This window comes from Larus michahellis, chromosome 17 (assembly GCF_964199755.1).
Source record: "Larus michahellis chromosome 17, bLarMic1.1, whole genome shotgun sequence".
Lineage (NCBI taxonomy): Eukaryota > Metazoa > Chordata > Aves > Charadriiformes > Laridae > Larus > Larus michahellis.
The window spans coordinates 3952416-3973834 of NC_133912.1; the positions used below are offsets into that span (position 1 = coordinate 3952416).

At 55.8% G+C, this 21419-nt stretch overlaps 1 protein-coding gene across 19 annotated transcripts in view; it reads right to left on the bottom strand.

Moving 5' to 3' along the window:
• Positions 1-5703: 5703 nt before the first annotated feature.
• IGSF9B (immunoglobulin superfamily member 9B) overlaps positions 5704-21419 on the bottom strand; it is a 43117-nt gene continuing 27401 nt past the window's right edge. For 4 of the 19 annotated variants that reach the window (XR_012584045.1, XR_012584044.1, XR_012584043.1 and 1 more), the window contains 5 exons: positions 21354-21399; positions 18369-19994; positions 9747-9868; positions 9024-9336; positions 5704-8749 (listed from right to left, as the gene is read on the bottom strand). Coding sequence is in view for 2 of the 19 variants with exons in the window: in XM_074560931.1 (XP_074417032.1) it covers positions 9113-9336; positions 9747-9868; positions 18369-19994; positions 21354-21399 (2018 nt within the window). In the remaining 17 variants the exon portion in view is untranslated. Of the gene's footprint in view, positions 8750-9023; positions 9337-9746; positions 9869-16760; positions 16807-17364; positions 17547-17633; positions 17960-18368; positions 19995-21353; positions 21400-21419 lie in introns of those variants that run through there. The other 15 variants (XR_012584041.1, XR_012584039.1, XR_012584040.1 and 12 more) reach the window with 15 other exon arrangements.

Consider the following 21419-nt stretch of genomic DNA (forward strand, 5'->3'; position numbering starts at 1 on the left):
TGCCTGCTCTCTGCTGGCCCCGTGGAGGAAAAAAGAGAGAAGTTTGGCCTTAAAGTGCACGTGGGAGGGCAGGGAGTGGGTGTAGGCATCTCCCACCCAGCCAAAACCTCCCCAAGCGGAGACAGGCGCCTTCCCGCACGGCTCTTCCCACCGTTCCCAACAGCCCAGCGGGAAGAGCCTGGGAGGGGGCAGGAAGCAAATATCCCCCCCCCGAAAAGCAAGCTCGCGCCAGATGTGCACGCAGCTGCGGCGGATGGAGCAAGTGGGGTGGCGTGTACGAACTAAAAATGACTAAACCCAAGGGAAGCAGGACGATGCTGTCGGCGCGGCCGCCCCCTCGTCCCCCAGCGCCCGGGGAGGAGCAGCTCTTTATGTGTCTGTTTGGCATCCAGAGGGTTAACGGTACTGTGGAAAGTGTGCTTTGTAAACATTTATAGGTGTTTTTTTTCTGTAAGTGATTCCGGGGGAGATGGGGAAAGGAGAAAGCTGCCCGCCCCCCAGCCCACCCCCAGCAATACCCCAAAGCCCCACCGGCTGGGGCTGGGGGGCAACGCAGCCCCCCAAAAGCCCAGACACGCACCGGCGAGAAATCTCATCCCTTCTCTTTCTCCTCACATCCTTTTTCTTTCCTTTTTTTTTTGTTTTTTTTTGTTTTTTTAAACATATAAAATACTCACTTATGTATTTACCGCTAATAAATGCAAGTTAGTCCCATCAAACATGCTTTGCTTCGATAGCAAGAACTGGTGCTGAACAAATCTTGGCTGGATATTAAAAACATCCCCCCCCCCCCAACCCTCCACCCCCCTCCCCTCAACGAAGAAGACAGAAATATCATGGAAAATACAGGTGACACCTACGGAGGACACGGTGCCGCTGCGAGGGGGGCATTACATTCGTGCCTCAGCCTGTCGGGGACATCTTGGGGATGTGACAGTGGCGGGGGGGGGTCCTCTGCCCAGCACCGCAGGGATGGGAGCACCCGGGGTCCGCGCTGCCATCCCCTGCCTCACTGCAGGGACATCTGAGCCCCAAAACCAGCATTTGGGTCCCCCGCGGGGCCAAGGGCCGTGGGACACAGCCCCGGGGGAGCAGGAGCCCCCCCTCACCGCTGCCCGAAGGCGATCCCCAAATCCTGCCCCAAGGCAGGCGGAGGGGATGGCTCACCCGGCATCACTCCCTCCCAAAACTGGCTCCTCTTCCCCTCACCGCCCGCGTGTACGTTGGGAAAAGAGGGGCCGGGGGGGGTTGGCACGGCGGGTCCGTATTGCTTTGCAGAAAAAGCCCCGAGCATCCCCGGCACTTTTCCCCACCGTGCCGGGGTCGGTGCCGTTTCACCCACCGGGGATGGGGGGGGACAGGAAGAATCCCGCATCCCACCCCGGCACCCAGCTGGGTACCAGCTGCCTCCATCGCACCAAGAAAAACCCTGATGGACGGAGATCTTGTATTTGTCGTAGAGGTATTGACATGCCTACGGAGACGGTGCCCTGCTCCGGGGGGGGGTTGGGGGGACCCCACCACAGCCACCCAGGCATCTCTGCAGGGTCCATAAACCACGCGAGGGTTTCATAAACCCTAAGGATTTATGAACGCGGTGAGGACGGGTGGCCGACAGCACCCGGCGAGGTAGCGGCGTGGGGAGCCTGTCCCCGCAGCGTGTCCCCCCCCCAGGTCCTGTGCCACCCCCGCTGGGTTACAACCTTCCCCGCTGAGAATAGCGCCCTTGGAGCTGAAATTTGTCTTATTTCTCTGGAAAAATGGAAAACCAACCAAGCAAGACACAGCCCTCGGGTGGAAACACCACCGACCTCGCCACAGCACCGGGCAAGCTGTCAGCAAACGGGACGCCCGGGCTCCCCCCTCCCCGTCCCTGGGGTTTTTTTCCCCCCTTTTAAATGTTTTCCCTATGGAAACAGCAACGCAACAGCAAACAGCGGCGACAGGATGGCAGCCGGAGCCAGCGGAACCCCCCTTGGAGCCCCCACAAACCCCCCAGCATTGCCCAGCCCTCCCTCTCTCCCTCGCCACCGTATTGCTCAAACAGCACTAGGCATGGATACAAAAATAAAACAGCTATGTGACTTAGATATATATAATTAATTTTTTTTTGTATATATATATATATTTGTATATATATTTTTGTCTATTTATAGGTGGATGGAGAAGCAGCGAAGCCGAAGCGCAATATAATGTAAAAATACTCGCTCTGCTCCCGCTGTCCGGACTCTCCCCACCTCTGACAGCCTCTCTCATGCTGCACAGAAGTTTCTGACACCTATGACTAAGGAATTATTTTAAATATTTATTCTCCCCCCCTTCTAAAATAGAAAGTAAATATATATTTGTTTAATTTTATATACAATGCAGTTTCACTACACCAATATCATTTCTTTAGATAGAGATACTGGGGCTCATTTCTCAAGTTCGTTTTGTTTTGTTTTGTTTTTTAAATATAAGTGCTAGGGGGGGAGTGGGTGGAAATCAGAGGAGCTTTCAGACCACAGGACTGCCTTGTCCCGGGAAGATGGGCACCCCCCTTTGCAGCCCTCTTGGGTCCCCTCATAACCTCAGAAGAACAAGAATAAAAGCTCCCCCTGGGAGAGGAATTGTCATTTCGATGGCAAAGCGAAAAATCTGGGCAAACTCTCCTCCTCAGGGGATGCCAGCCCCTCCCTACCGTGTGTCCCGCCCCGCTGCAACCAGTATAAAAATCCTTAGCTACCTTTATAACGCATGCTTTTGACATCCGAACCCCTTCGGCCTGGACCAGCCCCTCTGCCCCCCATTTTTCTCGCCCACCCCCTCCCCAGGTACGGTCCTTTGTCCATCCATGCACGTATCAAAAGACAGCCAGAGCCCTGGGGACGCTCATCGGCGCGTGTCCTGAGGTCACCCAGCATCGCTGGACAAGACGCCTACTGCCACACAAATGATGAGGAACAAACGGCTTAGACAGCACAAACCTGCTGGCCAAAACACATAAATGGGGGAAAAAGAAAAAAAAAAAGGAGAAACATGGCACCCGGGGAGGGAGACAGGCTCCCACCTCCAACCGCTTCCCAGAAACCAGCAGCTCCGCAGCGGTCCCCACCACGGGGGGACGTACAGACTGACGGAGATGAAGTTCAACGCTAAATTTCTTCTTTTGCTGGCACAGGCGGTGCCACATCAGAGCTGCCACCGCCGCCTCCCCAGCCTCCAGTACTTGGCTCACCTCCTTCCCCGACAGATTTCGGCAGCCACCTCTAATGGGAACAAATTGTGCTTCCCAGCCTCTCCTCCCCGGCAAACACAGGCAGAGAGGAGTAACGATATCCATCCAGCAAAAGGAAAAAAAAAAACCAACCCAAACCCTAAGCTGAAGGGGGAAAATGGGAGTAAACAGCCTGTTTTCTTTAAGCGTTACCTCGTGCCCAGATGGCACGCGGATGGGCTCCTGGAGAGCGGTGGGCATCCTGCCTGAATTTGGCCACCCCTGTGCCTGGAGCTGTCGGACATTTTGCCAGTACCGGCTCCAGCACCGTTGGTGAATGAATCCCCTTTATGCTTCAGATCCTAAAAGTGCTGCTAATGAGGTTTGAAAAAAAAGAAAAAAAAAAAGCCACTGTGAAGAACATCTCGTCCCGCCGAGGAGCCACCGCTGGGACCGGCTGGCACGGCCAGCGCCGTGTTCCTCAGCCCCAGAGACAAATTTAGCCACTTCCCTCTCTCATCCCTTCTGACTCATGCTTCTCCGGGAAGAACAGATGCAAAGCCAAACACTTTCACATGAGTAACCGGAGAGCAGCATCTAGAGGGACTTCAGGGAAGGGTTTCTGCGTGGTGGTGCTTTGTCTTTAAACGGCTGCACCAGAGATGAGGCAAGGTGACGTCTCCTGCCCATGTCATGCCCCACGCGCGCTGGACACGCAGAGGAGAGGACCCGTCACTCCTGCTTCCCAACACCACGGCCCAGGGATGAGTCACATACAATGAACAAAGCGGAAAAAATAAATGGGGGGAATAATAAACAAAAAAAAAAACCAAGCGATCTGGTTGTGTGCAGCAGGGACGCCGCTCTGCCTGTCCATTCCCAAGTCGTCGCCCCCCTGGGCTCCGGCTGCTCCCAGCCCAGCTTTGCCCATCCCAATCCCCCCCCCGCCCTCCACCGCGGCTCTAAACACTCTCCCCTAGAGACAAACATACCCCCGACATGCAAATCTACTGGACTTCTGCATACCTAGCTATCGTTACCCTACGCTTCTCTATGTATTTATATCTCATATATACAGTGCATTTTACTCCGGTTCCTTGAAAAGGTTTCCTTCCACAAAAAAGCATCGACTCCGCCAGCCCGGGGCCGCAGCGAGCCCGCGCGGGACATGGGGAAATCCCTGAATGCAGCCCAAAAATACCCCCAAAACCAACCCAAAACTCGGAGAAATCCCAAATCTACATCACTGCCTGGAGCAGGAGGAGGAGAAACCGAAAGGCCGGGCAGATTGTGCCCTAATGCGAACCGCAAGGTACGAGCAGCAATAAGTCGCAAAGGCGTGTGTCGTGCCCGGATGCCACGAGACATGACTAAGCCCTGCCGGGACTGTGCTGAGCACAAACCCTGAGCCCTCAACACCCCTGGAGGTAGGTACAGCAAAGCTGTTATTCCCTTTACATTCCCTTTATAGTGCTATATCCAACCACCATCACGCCTCCAGCCTTCCCCCAAAGCGGGGGGCGCTGACCCGGCTGACAAGGGAGCCCACCAGCGACCCAAAACAGCCTCCCAAAGTCACGAGTGACCGACACACGGCCAAGACAATGAGCGTCCTACCCTGGACAAACCATCACCTGCTCAAACAGACCCTCCCCACCACCCTGCCGGCTCAACGGGGACCACTCTGAACCAGGGGGGGACCTACGCACGCACCCGGCAAGACCCCAAACCACGCCGGTGGTCCGGGGATGCCGGTGCCTCCCACCGAGGGCTCCAGCCCAGCTTCATGCTCTAGGTCTGTGGCAGAGCTGGGAAAAAACCCTGGGACCCTCCAGGTCCCCCCAGTCCCACAAATCCACCATTCCATGTGCCTGCGGACACAGTTAACAGCAGGCAGAGGAATGGAGCCCCACAAGCGAGCCCTGACCGCTCCCTCTCTCCCCTCTTACTAACTTCCATTTTCATTCACGCCAACATCACAAAACCAAAACCTCGGTGGCTTTGCACAGCAAAGTCACCTTCAAAACGGGCGGCTCCGATTGCAGCTCCTGCGGGAAAAACCAGGCAAAGCCCCACCATCTGCCCGCAACGGGACGGGTCTGATGGAGAGGGCACGAGGGACGGCCCCCCACGAGCACCCCCTCTTTCCGAGGGCTCTCAGTGACACCCCCGTACCTACCTCTCCGCGTTACCTCCCCCTGCTTGGGGTGGCTGAAGCCTGCAACCCCCCCAGCGGCACAAAAACGGCGTCGGAGCATCCTCACCACAGCCATCTCGCAAGGACCAGCCAAAGCCTGGCTGATGCCCGCCACGGTGATGCCTCAGCGGAGCCCAGGGATAAACATTCTTGCGATTTGGAGGCATTTTTTTTCCACCGTGGCCCAGGATTTTTCCAAGGGACCCAACGAAACACAACGCGCTTGCACCGTGCAAGGAGGAATCGTACGCTTACTGATAAAGCAAGAGCCATCTACCTCAGACAAGCTTACAAAATAAGAGAGTTTGGCCCAGGAAGATAAAAATCAAGATATATTTTGCAGCATGAAAGGAAAAAAGAAAAAAAAAAAGAAAAAGAAATAATGAAGCAGCAGCAGCTGTGTTTGCAAACCACCAAAGCGAAACGGAGTTCAAACAGGGATGAAATGGGGGAAGCGTTTGGCATCGTCTGACACGGCTTCGGTGTCCCAGGTCCGCGGGAGGAGAGAGGAGCGACCCCCTGCAGGGCATGGAAACCAGAGGGCTGGGAGAAGCGAGGAGGTGGCCAAAGCAAGAGGCGAAGCCCGTCTGCCAAAGCGCGGCCTGAGTCTATCGGAAGGTAACACGGTCTAGCGGGGAAAGGAGTTAAGGATGGTTTTAGGGAAGAGCCGCTTCCACGAGGCGCCCGGGCGGGATTTCCCACTCCAGCAGCGTGGCAGGTACACGGCTGAAAGAGAGAGGGCTGCAGGCTCCAGCCTCTAAAGGTCGAAGACCATGAAAAGCAGGGGGCCCAGCGGCTCAAAACACCTGCAAAAGGAAAACAACTCTCAAAAGACTGACCCAGCAAGCCGGCGCGCTCCATCAACCTTCCCTGCACTCCAAGTCCTCTAGAGCTCCTTAAGACGGGATGGGGGCACGTCCCGAGGTAGCGACCTCAAGAGCCTGAAGACACCGCCGTGCCTGTACGAACGGGTGTCATAAATAGTTTGGAAAGCACTCAAATGAGGAAAAAAAACCAACCTTCTGTTAGAGAGGTTGAGGCAACGAGAGCGAAAGGAAGAGCAAGTCGGCCGCGGCAAGGCCGGCACAAAGCCTCCATGCCCCCCCTCCCCCCGAAGCGGGATGTCCCCCGATTGTCACCTGTGCGTCGGGAGGAGCCCGGCTGAAGTTACCGGTGAGCTGAAGTTAGCCAAGGCAGAGTTTCCCCCGCTGCCGAGCGGGTGAATGGCATTAAATCAATTCAGATCCGAGCGGATTCTAGGGGAATCCCTAAAAACACACTCAAATAAAAGAAATCCGCAGTCATACTGTTAGCGAAGTTGAATTCTCGCTCTGAGAGTCGAGGGTCTTACGTCAGGTCACTCGTCACGTACTCAATGAAAAGCCCTGGTGCAGGCTGGAAAGAGAGGGGCATTTCTAGGAAGACCCCCCCCTCCTTCCTGAGACAAACCCGCTCACGGTTTGAAGACTGCCTACACAAAGTTGTTAAAGCTCAGAAATATCTCGTTATCGATTTAGAGGACTCGTCGTCAAGCGGTTCAAACCTAAGTCAGGGCTTGGAGACTGGAAAAGACGCGGGGCTCTGCTTTTTGTGGCGGCAGGTTTCCAAGCATCCCGCTGGAAATAGGAAGCACAGCCTCTAAAATCAGATTATTTCTAGGCAGAGCGATAAACAGGCTCCGACCTTAAAAGTTCCCGGGGAGCGTGGCGTGGTCGGAGAGCCGTATCCCCGACCGCCCGGCTTGAGAGCTCACGTCTTTCTCCAAACGTCTAAGCCCTTCGAGGTTCAACCAGCAGCAACAGCAATAACCAAGGCAAAGCAGAATTAAAGGCGAGATTGGAGAATCTCTTGGCAATTCTACCTGGGAATAAACAAAAGTTTCACATGCAAATGGAGAGCCTGGGGCAAAAAACATGCCTACAGGCTCTTCGATTCTCCTGTGACGCTTCTCCTACAGCCTGAATCCACTCAAAGCAAGAATATCCACATGAAACACTCGGTGTTTTATTCCCAGGCAGGCTGGAGGGTTTAGCACTTTACTGCAGAGGAAGAAGTGTGCAAACCTGGATGCAGCGGTTGATTTTACCACTTCAAAAAAAAAAAAAAAACAAAAACAAACCTCTAAATATTTTAAAGGTAGGGATCACTTGGTATTAGCGCTCAGCATTTACGTAGGTAGCACTTGCAGTCTGTCAGCGACCAAGCGCTCGTCCAAAGTGCTCAAATATGACTTATCCCCATTTTACAGATGGGAGAACTGAGGCACAGAGAGGTTGAGTGACTTGCCCAAGGCCACGCAGTCAGAGAGTGGAGGCAGAGCAGGAAAGTGAGCCCGGCTGTTCTCGGAGCGGGCTACACCTTTCCTGCTTAATAAATAAATAAATAAAAAGGCCTATGCAATCCAGAAAACCACCGGCCGCCAAACCTACCCTAAGTATTTTGAAGAGGAAATACATTCTGGTGAAGAGTTAGAACAGCGTTACCGAGAGGGGAACAGCGGGTCTCCTCGGATGGGGCAAAGGGAGGGACGCAACCCCGGCAGGCTGGAGCAGGAAAAAAAGAAGGGGAAAACAGTGAAACCATCCGCAACGCATGTTCTAAGCAGACGCGAAACGCTGGGCTTAGCTTTGCGCGGTCGCTCCGAGGAGCCATCCGTCTCTCCATCCGCAGAGCTGGGGGTTTTCCAGCCGCTCTCGCCCGGGCTCAGCGTCTGCCAATGGAGGCTTTTGGGACCAGGCAGCCAAACCCCCTCCTCTCACACACCTGCGGCAGCGTCTCCCCGCTTGGCGGTTACGAATAGAGGTTACAAACGTTACCGTAGTACGAAATCACATTACCACACAGCACTGAACAACATTTGCCGCAGCGATACACGGAGTGTCGGGAAGAATTAAACGAAACCACCCTCATCAAAGCGGACACGCACCGGACTTGGGGGGGGAAACACCCTTGGGTGAAAACAGTCCCAACACCTGCATGCTCGCGCAGTGCCGAGTACGCGTTTAACAAGGTTCAAATGCATTTGTACAGATAAAGAGTGATTTCTCACATCTCAGACCGATTCCAAGGCTCGGGGTCTTTCTGGTTTTCTCTTTCAGAGATAGGTAAGGAAAGATGTCACGGTTGGTTTTGTTGCTGTTATCTTCACATAAAAGGAACGCTGGGAAGGGGGAGGCAGGGAGATTTTCACAATTAGAGCTTTCCTGGGATTATTTGGTTGTGGTTTTATCATAATCAGATTCATGGGATTACCAGTTCCCGTCTGGGTTGTTAGTTTCTTGTCAATTAATTACACCCTGTGTCATTTAATTTCTTCCGGCGATTGAGGGCCAGCTGCTCAATTCCACATTTTCTCCCTAAACGCGTGCCGCAGGAGCAGATATCAAAAGCTCCGTCTACGCCTTTTTAAGCCTAGAGACCTCTTCCGAAACCGAGGTGCAACACCCCATCCCCCCCCACCCCCCGCTTCCCACCCCACCGAAGCCATCCAGGGGTGGGGCAAGAAGCGGATCCGAGGAGCGCCCAAGCCCCAGGCATCCTCCCCGTCCCCCCAGCCCTGCCCCAGCGTCCCCCCAAGCTCGTCCCCACCACGAGCCACCGAACCCCCCTGGTGGTGTAGGGGCGTCCCACCCTCTCCCGTCGCCTCCGTCCCCTGGTGGGTGGCGCGATGTCGGCTCCCTCCACCCCCTCCTGTTTAACCTTCTCGGGCCGGCGCTAGGCTAAAGCAACGTGGCGTGGCCGCCGGTGTCGTCGTGGTCCACGCTGTTGAGAATGGCTGTCTGGTCTTCGGGGAGCTGCCGGTGGCAGAGGTCGTCCTTCAGCGCCGAGAGGCGGGCGAAGGGGTCCTGACGAGGGTGTCTCTTCTTCTTGCGGAGGCAGACAGCTTCGTCAGGCGACAGTACCTGAGAGCTGGGAAGGTGCTGAACCTGGGAGGCAGAGCCGTCTGGGGGGGAAGAGAAAGCAGATGGGAGCGGAGCCGGCAGAGCACTCTGTGTGCCCGAAAAGGGAGGTGATGGCCAGCCTGGCCCCCAGCCCGGCCGCTTGGCGAGAAGGGAGCGCGTTGGGCATCAGGGAAAGTTAAATTAACGCGCATTTAAAAAAAAAAAATAGCAAATCCAAAAAAAATCACTAGAGATGGGAGATGGATGGAAGGGGAACTCAGTTTGGAGGCGGGGGGAAGCAGGGGAAGGACAGCCTGTGGGTGAGCCATCCCTTTGGGGGGCAGGGGTGAGGGCAGGATCCAGGAAAGGGCTTGGAGACACCTCCTGCCGGAGCCAGCAGAGACCTGCACAAGCTCTGCCCCCGGGGTGACAGAGGGGATGTCGTTGGGGACCGCGGGGTCCTCGCACTCACTGGGTTGTTTTCTGGATTTCGAGGAGCCCTTGGATGACTTTTTGGGCTTCTTTATCCGCTGGTATTTCAGAGCTTCAAGCCTCTCAGGTGCAGCAGCGTCCCCGGACGGTGACGGACGTTTTCTAGGAAGGAAAAGCAGACAGGTGCCGTCAGCGGCTCTCGGCTACACTTGGGCCTCTGGACATCCCCGGCGGGGGATCGCTCGACCCCAGCCAGCTCTGCCATGGAAAAGGAAAAGGTGAGAAACCCGGGGCTGAGGGAGCGGGACCAGCCAGGCGTGCCGGAGCAGGAGGCAACAAGGTGGCCTGTGGCGAGGTCCCCGCTGTCCCCCTGCATCTCCTCCAAGTTGCTGAGCGGCGCCGCAAACCCGGCCGGTCCCACCGGCAACCTCCAACGCCAGCCCCGCAAGAGAGCTGCCGGCACCCCAGCTCACCTGCCTGCCATGCCAGCACCGCTAAACAAAAAAGGACGGGGCAGATCCTATGTCCGATAAGGCATTTCTGGGAAGTGGTGGGAAACCCCTTGGGATGGAGAGAGAGAGAGAAAGAGAGGAAGAGACAGGCAGAAGCGGCACGGCAGCGTCGAGACGGGCACCATGAGCCACTCTGGGCGGACAACACCGGCGCCACAAACAGCAGGGAGGCAGGATCCTGCCCGGCCCCGCTCCCACGGCCAAAAAAACCAGGAGCCACATGACAGACAGGGACACAAAGGGCACACGCCGACATGGCTGGGAGAGGTATCTCGCTCCCAGGTCCCTGCTGTAAGCGACAACAGAAACGCGACAGCACAGGAGCATCTACTCCTGAACACCGGGAGGCTGGGAGCTGGGTTTTCTTGCCCCGCGGGACAGGACATCGGAATGAAAACACTGACAAGGTCTTATTGCGAGGGACGAGGACGGGATTTGCAAAGGGGTGTTTCCCGCAGGAGGGCCAGCAGTTGTAAGTGACAGTTTCCCAGCCTTAGTCCCTGAGAAACCCTTCTACAGGAACCAGCTCGAGGCTAAGTGGTCTCCCCTTTGCAAAGGGTTTTTTTGGCTCTATTTTCTTCACTGTACCTGTTTTTCCCATCCAAGGATTGGAGAGTACGACTGCTGCAGAGAGCAGGGCAGCGGAGGAAAACCTTCTCCTTAAGAGAGCGGTCGGTCCAGCTCTCATCTCTAACACATCACGGCATCCCTCCCTCTTGCTGCTTTCCCATTGCCTTCCCCCTCTCCATTTTACTTTCATGTCCCCCCAGGTTGCACCAAGACCTAATGTCGCAGAAGGAGAAGTCTGACTCGAGGCAGCAGAGGCCACAGGTGATGACCTGGGATCAACCTGAGTCACAACAGAGCAACCTGCACACAGGGTGGCCAGAGATGACAGGGGAAGCGTCCACAAAGCGCTTTTCATTGCAATAAAGCCAATGCTCGAAGCCAGGCTCTGGAGATAAAAGCCCGGAGGTTTACACCAGCGTGCCTCTAACAAGCCTGTCCTACCCTTCAAAGGAGGAGATGACACTCTTCTGCTCTCACAGCTCGGTCACCGGAGGTCAGCGACTGAACTTTTTCAAACCAGCCACGCAGAGGACAGCGCTGATGGCAACTCCTGCATCTTCAGGCATCCGTGGCTGGGGCAGGGATCAGCAAACCCCGCAAGCCGCAGGCTCTTCACAAGGCAGCAGGACAGGCGGGTAGAAGAGTCGCCTCGACGGACTGCAAGGAGGCAGCATCAGTGCATTCAGACTCCTGCTTTGGCACCAAAAAGCCGTGGCCGAACTCATCCACCTCATTCCCGGTCTGTCAGTGAGGCGCGACCCATCCGGCGTTGCAAAAACGCTGCCGGTGGGAGCAGCGAGGAATAAGTGAGGACAAGGGCTCAGCACAGAGCCCCAGCGCACCCGGGCTGCGGCACAAGAGCACGTCCACCTACGGTGAGTTCGGAGCTTCTCGTCTCCCTTGGGTTTCACACGGAGCCTATCCGCCACTGAAGACACCCTACAGCCTTTCCTCTGCGAGTCCCCATGCGTGCCACCGCTGTGGAGAGCATGGCGTGACAGCAACGCTTTGCATCTGAGATCCCAAGTGGCTGCCGCAGCGGTGATACTTCAGCTGGAGTGGCACAGGGGAAGAGCTCCCAAGGGATTTTTCCCCCTCCTTGGGGAGCAGGAGGAGTTGTTTTTGAAGACGTGTGCGATTGCAAAGGTTCTCAGTTCTGCTAGCAGCATTGGAGAGCACCAAGAAAAGTGCAGTGTGAACTGATGAAGCAGCTAGGGCACAGCAGATGCAACAGAAGCCCAGACACTGGGTATAGAAAAGCTCCTTTTCATGTTTCCCATTGCAACAGAGACATCAAGGCGTTGATGCTCCTGGAGAGCCTCTGATCCTGCTCCCAGCAGAGCAGCACATCAGCCGAAGATGAAGCAACTCATTAGACAAGCTGGTAGTTCTGCTGGCTGGATCCAAGCGAGAGCTCTCCCTCATAGGAAAGATGACGTTTACAAGCCCGTATAGCTTCAGTGCTTAAACGCCTTCTTTCCAAATGCAACCAGTCTCTTGTGAGAGATGCTGCGAGCGGTGGCTCCGAGCTCTGTTGGGACACTACCCGCTGAGCTGCACCAACGCCAACAGCCGCTGGGCTGCGTAAGACCAGAGTGACCTAAAGGGCCAACGACAGCATGGCACTTCCCTGCAGTAATTCCTGCTTGAATGGTCAATAGCAGGCTTTTCCCATTTATAGCCACCATTCTATGATTCGCACAAAGCTATATTCATGCACGTACTTGGCTCAACTGTTCCAGCCCCAAGTCCATCTCCCATGGAGCCGACGTGTGCCAAGCCCTGGACGCTGGCAAGCTTGGCCATCCTGTCACCGTCCTGCCTTCTACCTCCTGTTCCCGCCACCCAGACAACTCTGCTAATATTATGAAAGCTCAACTTGTAGGAGGCTCTTGCTCTTTCCATTTTTTTTTTTCCTTCTAAGAAGATGCTACTGTGGCATGTTGACAAAATCAGACAGATTTACGCAAGGGATTATGAGGAAATTGCCTGAAGCTCATTTCCACTAGTTCTCCATAATTGGACTCGTATTTATACACACAAGCATAAACAGCCAGCGCACTGAACCCATGTGTCACCATAAATACTGTCTGACCTCTGGCAAGGAAGGGATACAGAGGAGGACGAAGCGATGCTACTCACCAGCCAAATTTTATCTGCTCTACCCACCCTTCATTTCTTCAAAGGACTCCAATTCTTTCAAATTAATTTTCATTTTAAGCTCAGCCAAAAGCTTCTTCCTGCCCCCAGACTTAGCATTTTGGGCAGCTGCCCATGCACAAGAGATATCTTGAACACCAACAGACGAGAGGTTCAGGGAGGCAGATGAACAATTTCTAGAGACTTCTGTGCAGAGCCAAGCAAAGAAGCACACGTGAATTCCTGAAGCAAGCCTTCCGCGAGGGGCCAAAACACCCGGAGCAGCAGTTTTCCTCAAGTCTTCAAAGGACCATCCTTCTGAACGAGCAAGGGTCTGAACTGCGTGGACAGAGAGGTTCTGGAGAGGCTGCAAAAGTACTGAGGGACCTCAGCGAGTGCCAGGACAGGAGGCGGTAGCTAGGGGAGAAGAGCTATCCAACCCAACACACATCTCAGCTGCTCTTCTTCAAACGTCCTTCCACATACGAAGCGAAGATGCAAGGGAAAAGGCCCGTGAAAGGATTACCAACCTCTTTCCACCCAAAAGTGGAAACCCATATAGAGGAAGCGTCCAGGAGATTCAAGGGCACAATACATGTATTTCACCTCATGGAGGTCTCAACACATGTTCCCTGCCTCTTCCTCTCCTTGAGTCAAGACAGTGACACCCAGGAATAGTTTAGACATGTTAGAGCATCCACTTGGACCAGTTAGAGCATCCGCTTGGACCAGAGCCCACCACGTCTCAGCCACCACGTTCTTCAACCCTTCCCTCCTCCTCAGACGAAGAGCTCAATTCGCCTACGCAAGGCTCCATCTCAAGCTCAAGTCCTGTGCGATCCCATGAGACGCCCTGCAAGTTGGAATTCCCCCTCTGCTCCGAGGCAGCGCTGGCTGCTGCCTCCATCCTGGGATGCCATCGTGCATCGCTTGAGATCCTTCAGTGCCAGAGGTGCTAGAGAAACACAGCGGTGACGGCCCCTTGCCCCGGAGCTGCTGCTGCTGCTGCCAAGGCACCGCAATGAGGGAGGAAGGGGGTTGGTCACAGCGGGGGTCACACCGGAGAAGGGGGTCCCTTCTACAGGTCTGCAGACACCACAACTCACCTACACAACGGACTTCACCATGCTGACGGGGGAGGAAAGAGGGTGAGGGAAAAGGGGCCGGACTGGAGAGGAAGAGGGGAGATACAGTCATGGGGAAGGGGGGGGAAGAGAGGAAGATAAATGAAAAACAGGAGTGAGAAAAATATATAAGTAAATTAAAGAGACTGAAAAGAAAAAAATAATAATAATTAAGAAAGAAAAGAAAAACGCACTCAGACAAGCGGACTCACAACTTCTCCAAGCGGGAGGAGGCATGAAACACATGCAGAGGATCAGCACATGGACAGTCTTTAAAGGGGAACCTGTTTTCTTTCAAGCGGGGAGCGAGGGGTGCTCCTCCTCCCGCACGCCTGGCGCCGACGTCCCTTCATCACTCAACGCTACGCTGCGGCCAAGCCCCCGAGCCCCCGGCATCGCCAGCCCTGTCCCAGCAAAGCGTGGGGGCCATGGGGGGCCACCTGGGACAGGTTGTGGTGCCGAGGGGCGTGGGGGCTCGGTGCCTTGTCTGTGGTTTTTGGGTTTCCCTCTGCAGGGAGACGACAGCCCCCTCTTCCCCATGAGGAGATGCATCACTGTGTGCTGCATCCAAAGAGAAGACGATGGGAAAACTGCTCGTGCCGACTCAGTTCCGGCATTATTTAACCCTGCCCATTGGTAAAAACCACCTCATCTTCACCCAGAGAAAGCCACCGTGCTGCAGCCGCCACCGAGCTGGCAAACTGCCTCTCCCTCTTCTCTTCTCGGCTTTTATTACTGCAGTACAGAAATCTGGCTGGTCTGGTATCAAATCCCAGCGCTCCACACGCACTGACAATTTTATGACCCCAAATCATCAAGAAATTACTTGGCCGGGCCCTTTACAGGATTCCTCGCTTATTAAAGTGAGATTTATTCTTCTGGCTTCCCTTTTTTGGGGATAATGACTCTGGAGTCGCTCACGCGACATCTCGGAGTTGGATGCATGGCTGTTCCCTGCTGGGAACCGTGATCCTGCTCCTGAATCCCTATCAGCCCGCAGCACCCAACACCAGAGACAGCCTGTATCTGTGCAAGAGCCCCATGGAACTCCAACATGAGCCTGGACCCACCTCTGCTGTGCTAAAGCCAGGTTCACTCGTGTCCCTAACACTCCTGAAACAGGGAAGCACCAGGGAAAATGAATAGAGCAAACAGCCACGTCCTCGCTGAGGGGTTCCCCATTTCCTGAGGCATCTGGCGCAGCCCAGATCTCACCAAAGCTTGGTGCCAGCTTTGCTGCTCATGGGACACCCTACTCTGGGATCAACAGGGGAAAAGAGAAGAAGGTGGCCAAGCACTTAAGAGCTTTGGAGGCTGCAAGGCTTGAACTGGAGGGGTTTTGCCATGCCAAGAGGATGGCTCCTCTGTGGAGCACAGATCCTGTACCTGCTCCCATTGCCAACACTCAACACTCCTTCCTCCCCTCTCCTGCTCTCCCCACCCCAGGACAACCCTTCAAATCAGCTAGAGGAATTCCCCTCTCCTGGAAACATCTACCTGATTTCTCTAGGCATCTCATCTCCCTCTCGTGAGGCTCTTTTCCAGTCCAACAAGACTCCTCAGGCTGTTAGGAGAGAGTTGACCAGGACCTTGACTCTTCTCATCCAAGGCAGCAAAGCTTAAATTTTTTTAAGACTTGTTCTAAGGAAGCTTGGACATGGCCCATATCCCACCTCTCCTTTCATAACCAGCCTGGTCACGTGTTCCCAATCCTTGGGGTCAGGAATGACTATTATCCCATCTGACTTTAGCAGTCTTAGTGACATTCTCTGCCTCTAAGGTCTAAGGGACATCCCCCGATTACTCCATCCCAGTTCCAGGGATGCCCACGGCCATCTAGGAAACCGACCCCATGAAGGCAGCTCAAGAAGTATTTTCTTGGGAGAGTCTTTCAAGATCTGCTTAGGGCTGTTTAATTACAGCTGGGTCAGAAGTCATAAAGATTCTCCAAGGAGCATTTCAGAGAGGGAGGGCTTTTAGTATGACTACGCTTGTGACAGGAACAATAAAACACCTCACTGGCAGCCTGAAACCCTAGTTACGCTGCGGCCAACCATAGAGTCCATCTTGAAAGAAAGACTTCTCCCATTTTCCATGATTGAGGAGACTTGGAAAAAGAAAACAGGTCCAGGTACTGATGGGAACAAAATTCTCCATGTCCTGGACTGCATCCAGAGAATGATTTTTGGAGCCCCACTCCAAGAACACTGCCTGCAGCTGGTTGCTCCAGATGTAGCTCTTTTACCTGACTCCAGGGGATGACCATGAGTTCCTCCTGGTTTGGATCATCCTGGACAACCCCACCTCAACACGCACCTCCCTAACACTGCACAACCCTCACGCCAACGCAAGCCCTGCCAGAGCCAAGGGTGCCATGTATCGCCATCCTCCAAGAAAGGCTGGCCACAGGGAGACAGCAGTTTGGCTCATCCCAAACCCCAACACGAAGACACGGTTGCCACCACCATGCTCTCCAGCCCCACCGCCTCCCCAAAGGCAGGGGAGCAGCGACGTGCTGCTGGGAGGGGAAACCCAAAAGCCACAGAGCCTGTGCGTCCAGAGGTGTTTCCTAGTGTTTTCGGATTCCTTATTCCCCTTTAAAGGAAGAGATGGTATTGGAAAAGCCCCTTCCGTGTCCCCTCTCATGCCCCGCTCCCGGCCACCCTCCACAGCACCCACACCATCCTTTCGGACATGGATCACCCTTACCTATTGAGCTGAGGAGAAGCTTGTCTCGACAACACTGCCCAGATAGCTGAGATTAATCAAAAACAAAGCAGTTATCAACACCCGCAAGGAGCCGAGCTCCGCAACACATCAGCACGTCAACAACTCCAAAGGAAAAGGAGGGAAAGAAACCAAACCGAAACACAAACGAAACGAGGCTGGAGAAGAAAGGGGGAAAGAAACAGAAGAGAAAGGAAAAGAAGAAACGAAAACAATAATCAACAAAGCGAATGGATACACTGCGTAAAAGCACGGACAACAGTGCTGCTCTAACACGGATCTGTCCTGGAGCTGGGTCTCCTTGGGGTGCCCTGGCTAGGAGACGTGGACCTACGTCTACATGCTTAAACTGCATCGCTCCGTAGCTGTGTTTTCCAGAGGCACACGGAAGTCGTTTGAGGCTCGTTCAGCTCCTCTCCCTCCCCATCCTCTCCCCTGAGCCCTCCTTCCATCCCCCCTTCCACACCCCAGCCGTGCCAGAGGGGTTTTCTAAGGCCATAACGCTTCCAGGTACCAGAGGGCGGGAGTGAAATGCGGAGGGCGCTGCGGGGTAAAACGCTGCCTCCCCCCTCCCCAAAACGCACACCTCTTCTCCGTACGCCTCCGACCGCGCCGGCTCCGTGGGGCTGGGCACATCCGGCCCCCCAACTCCTCTCTGCCGCAAGCCGGAGGGTAGGGGGTGATGTGGTTCAACCCCGCCAGACAACAAGCCAAAAATGAAGCGAGACGAAAGGATGGGACGAAAGCACGGCTACGGGGTCTAAGGTGCTGTGAAAGACGGAGGGAAAGAGGAGAAATACAGAGAGAAAGATAGAGAAAGAGAGAGACGCTTTTTGCCTGGAGCAACCCTGGTACCTGGAAAACCAGCCGCTACTGTCTAGTGCAGCCACATCCCTCTTTAGGGCAGGATCTGAGCGTGCCGGCAGCCTCCCGATCTCCGCTGGGGTTAGTTTATTTTTATTTTTCCTCCTCTCCTGACATGCTGCTGGTGTGGCTAAGTCCTTGATCTCTCCCTGCCCGCGTCCTGGGGCTGCAGCATCCCTTTTGCAGGTGGGGTGGTGACCGTGATAGCTGTTTCTGTCATGCATTAAAGCTCTCTAGACTCCGCGGGAAGGAAGAGGAGGAAGACAGAGGCGCGGCGGCGGCGGCCCTAACGTTCGAAGAAAGCCAAGAGCCAGCAGCTAGAAGAGGAAACAACCGCCAGTGACACCAGGACAACTTACCTACGTGAGCCGGGAGCCAGGTTCTTTGCCTGGTAGATGGCCCGTAGCCCCCAAGTCACGGCGCTCCCAAATTCGCGAGGGAGCAGCCGGGGAGGAGGCAAGCACGCCGCCGGCACCGGGAAGGTTGCCTGCCTAAAAACCCAGCTCTCTCTCGGGCAGCGGCCATGCAACCCGCGGCACCAGCCTCTTCCTAGCAAAGCCCGCGGGACGCTGTCTCCAAAAGGGATGCTGCAGCGCGCCCAGAGAGACCCTACGAGTTGGGATGGCGATGGCGGGGAGGGAGTCAGAGGGAGCGGGTGAGGCAGGGTGGGGGAAGCCGGGAAGGGGCCGGGGGCTGGGGGGGTCACCACGGGGCTCAAGCACTTACCCCGTGGCAGCTACCGTGGTGGATGTCGGTTCCGGTTGGAGAATCTCCTCGCCAGCCCTCCTCGGAGAAGGGATGTCTCCGAAAACATCCATGGTGTCCACGGGCAGGGAGGAGCCCTGGGAGCCGGAGTAGCCGGTGGCCACGGAGGCGAAGGCGGTGGTCGGTCGGTAGCTGGGGCTGCCTCCCCGGCTGCTCGGCGCCGGGGATCCTGTGGACGGTGTGGACTTGCGGGAGAAGCTGACCGCTGCCGGGGGCTGCAGGGTGATTTCCGACACCTCCGCTTGCTGGATGAGGCCCGGCCGGGGCCGGGCGCGGGCGGTCAGCTCCGGAGAGCTGTTGCGGGAGCTGAGGGGGCTTTGGGTCAGAGGAGAAAGCCTCGAAGGTTGTAGCACCACCTGATGTAAACTGGGCTCAGCCCTCCTGACCTGCCGAGGGCTGGGCCGAGGTCGGGGTTGGGGCTCGTACCACCTGGTGTCCAGGCTGAATGTGCTTGTGCCGCTGGGGCCGACGGGCTCGGACGGTTCGTGGTAAGGCAACACGGGTATGCCCATACCTTGGCTGGTATGTCTTAGCTGCCCTTGACATCCCATGGGTTGCATAGGTTTGTCCTGCCACTTGGTGGTGGTGGGCACAGAGGGTTGGCCCCTGCCGGGTGACTTGCCGGTCCAGCTCTTTGGTGCCTCCAGGGGCAGGATGCCCGGGTAGGACGCGGGGACCACCTGGAGGGAGGAGGGAGGTGGCCCCCGAGGAAGGCAGCCGGTGGGCTGGGAGCCATCGGCCGCCTCGCAGGACTGGAGCTGGTGGGGGAACGGCGCGGGGGCCGGCTCCAGGCCGCCGAAGGGGAACTCGGCCCTGCCCCAGGACTCGGGGGACCGGCCCCCCGTGGGGGTCTGGGCCAGGGGCAACGTGCTGTTGGAGGCGTTCTCCCCGTTCTCCTCGGGGATGGTGGGGTGTCCGAAGGGCCCCTCGGGGGGCAGCGGCGGGGAGGACATGACTGAGCTCAGCGGGCTGACTTCTGGCATGTAGAAGGGCGGCGGGTCCACCTCCCCGGGGCTGCTGCTGCTGAGGTAACCGTAAAACTGGTGGTGGAAAGCCCGGGGGGCCGGCGGGCGGGCCTGGCCGGTGGCCTGCAGGGCGCCGGGACCCTCCAGCGCCCGGTGGAACCGGGGGCTGTATGCTGGTGGCTGAAGGTAGGACTCCTGGCTGGAGGAGAGAGGGGTGAGCTGGGCTTTCAGGGCGGTGACGGAAGCGGGGACGACGGGGTCATCGTTCTCCTCGTCCGACTGCCTGAACTCGGGGTACATGTCCGTCTCCTCCACGAAGGGGAAGCCCTCGATCCGCCGCGTCTTCAGGGAGGGCTCCATCTCCGCCGGGTCCATGACGAAGCGGCCGTCCGGCCCGCGGCTGATGAGCTCGATGGGGGTGGTGGCCTCGGCTTCGGCCTCTGCCTTGGAGACGCTGTACTTCTTGCTGCTGATGGCTCGCTTGGTCTTCTTGTAAAGGGAGAGCTCCTTCTCCTTGGTGGGACTCAGCATCCGCTTGGCCTGTGGGCCCTGGTCATCAGAGGACTCCGAGGGGGGACGGAGCGTGCGGATGCTCTCGGGACTCACCTTGCCGGAAGACAACCTGGACCACAGGGGAGAAAAACCGAGAGAGGGGACGGTCACCCGGAGGGGAAAGAAGGTCTTCTCGCCCTGAAGAACAGCCAGCGAGATCCAGCAAACAAAATCCTACAAGCTCTCAAAAGAGGAACTGCTGGGAGAGATTTACGGGTGCTAACCAGGATGGCAGAGTCTTGCCCAGCCACGGCACAAGCCAGAGGACCACCAGCAGCGTACATCATCCCAGCTCCTGAGGAGCAGAGCTCAGCACTCTCAGCATCCCCTACAGGGCAGGCAGCTCACGCCAAGCCCTTGCAACAAATTCCACCAACGCCTCGCAACAAGCTCCGCAGCCCCAGCAGAACCAAAGACAGATCCAGAGCTCACTTCCAACTCCTTCAAAGGTTTCCTCATTCACTTGAGCTATCCATGCCCGGGAAAGCACCCAAGAGGAGGGACATCAGGCAAACGTCCCCTCCCGCAGAACTCAGCATCTCACTTGGAGATGCTGATGGATCGCTTCAACTTTTTCCCCAAATTCTCAACACTCAAACTTAAGGCTGAGAGCCTCAAAAGGCAGACCGCATCAGAACAGGTCACTCATCCCTATCCAGAAAGCCTCGGACAAACAGGATTGAAAGGCAAAAGGTAGCAGATCCAACAGAGACAGTGGAGGCATGGTTACTTCAGCGCAGTGGATGAAACAAAAAAAAGCAAGATTAAGACCCAACAGCACTGGGACATTTTGCAACGGTCCAGGAGCCAAAGCATGAGGCGTCCACATCTCAGACTCTCGCACTCATATTGGGAAGATGCTCCCACTGCTAATCAGCAGCTATACACGCTTTTGATGGGCTCTGCAAGGAGCTGTGGCTACTGCAGCACCATGATCCACCACCTTTGGGCACGTGTGGAAAGAGGCTTCAGCGGGCCACTCTTCATGGGAAAAGAAAAGATACAGGTGTAAGATTCTCTGAATTTCCCAAGAAAAACGAGAGCCAGCAGAGAATGGCTCAAAAACTACACCAAGCTTGCACGAAGGACTCCGTACGCAGCAGGCTAGCCCTTCTCCTAAGGAGCCCCTTCAAGCTGGGTGTGTCATTGAGTTCCACCAGTCAACTCCAGCTTCGGTCAATGTCCATAGATCCAACGGGGTCCTTTCTTAGCTTAAAGTTTGCTGCGTTTGTCCCTGCTGCTTTCTGCTCCAAAACCTGTTTCTCCCTTCTGAACCGTCGTGTTCCCACAAGTTCAGGGAACACCCGAAACAACTCGTCAGAAGCAACCAAACAAGGTCAGACATTTCCATTTGAGCCTTGCAACAACTGTAGGAAGGAGGCACCTTGAAGGCCCACAGCCTGGTACCGCATCCAAGACAGATACTTACGGGGACTCCAAACTCTTCCTGCAGTGTGTTATCGAGAGAGGAGGGTCTGGAAGAGAATAAAAAGGG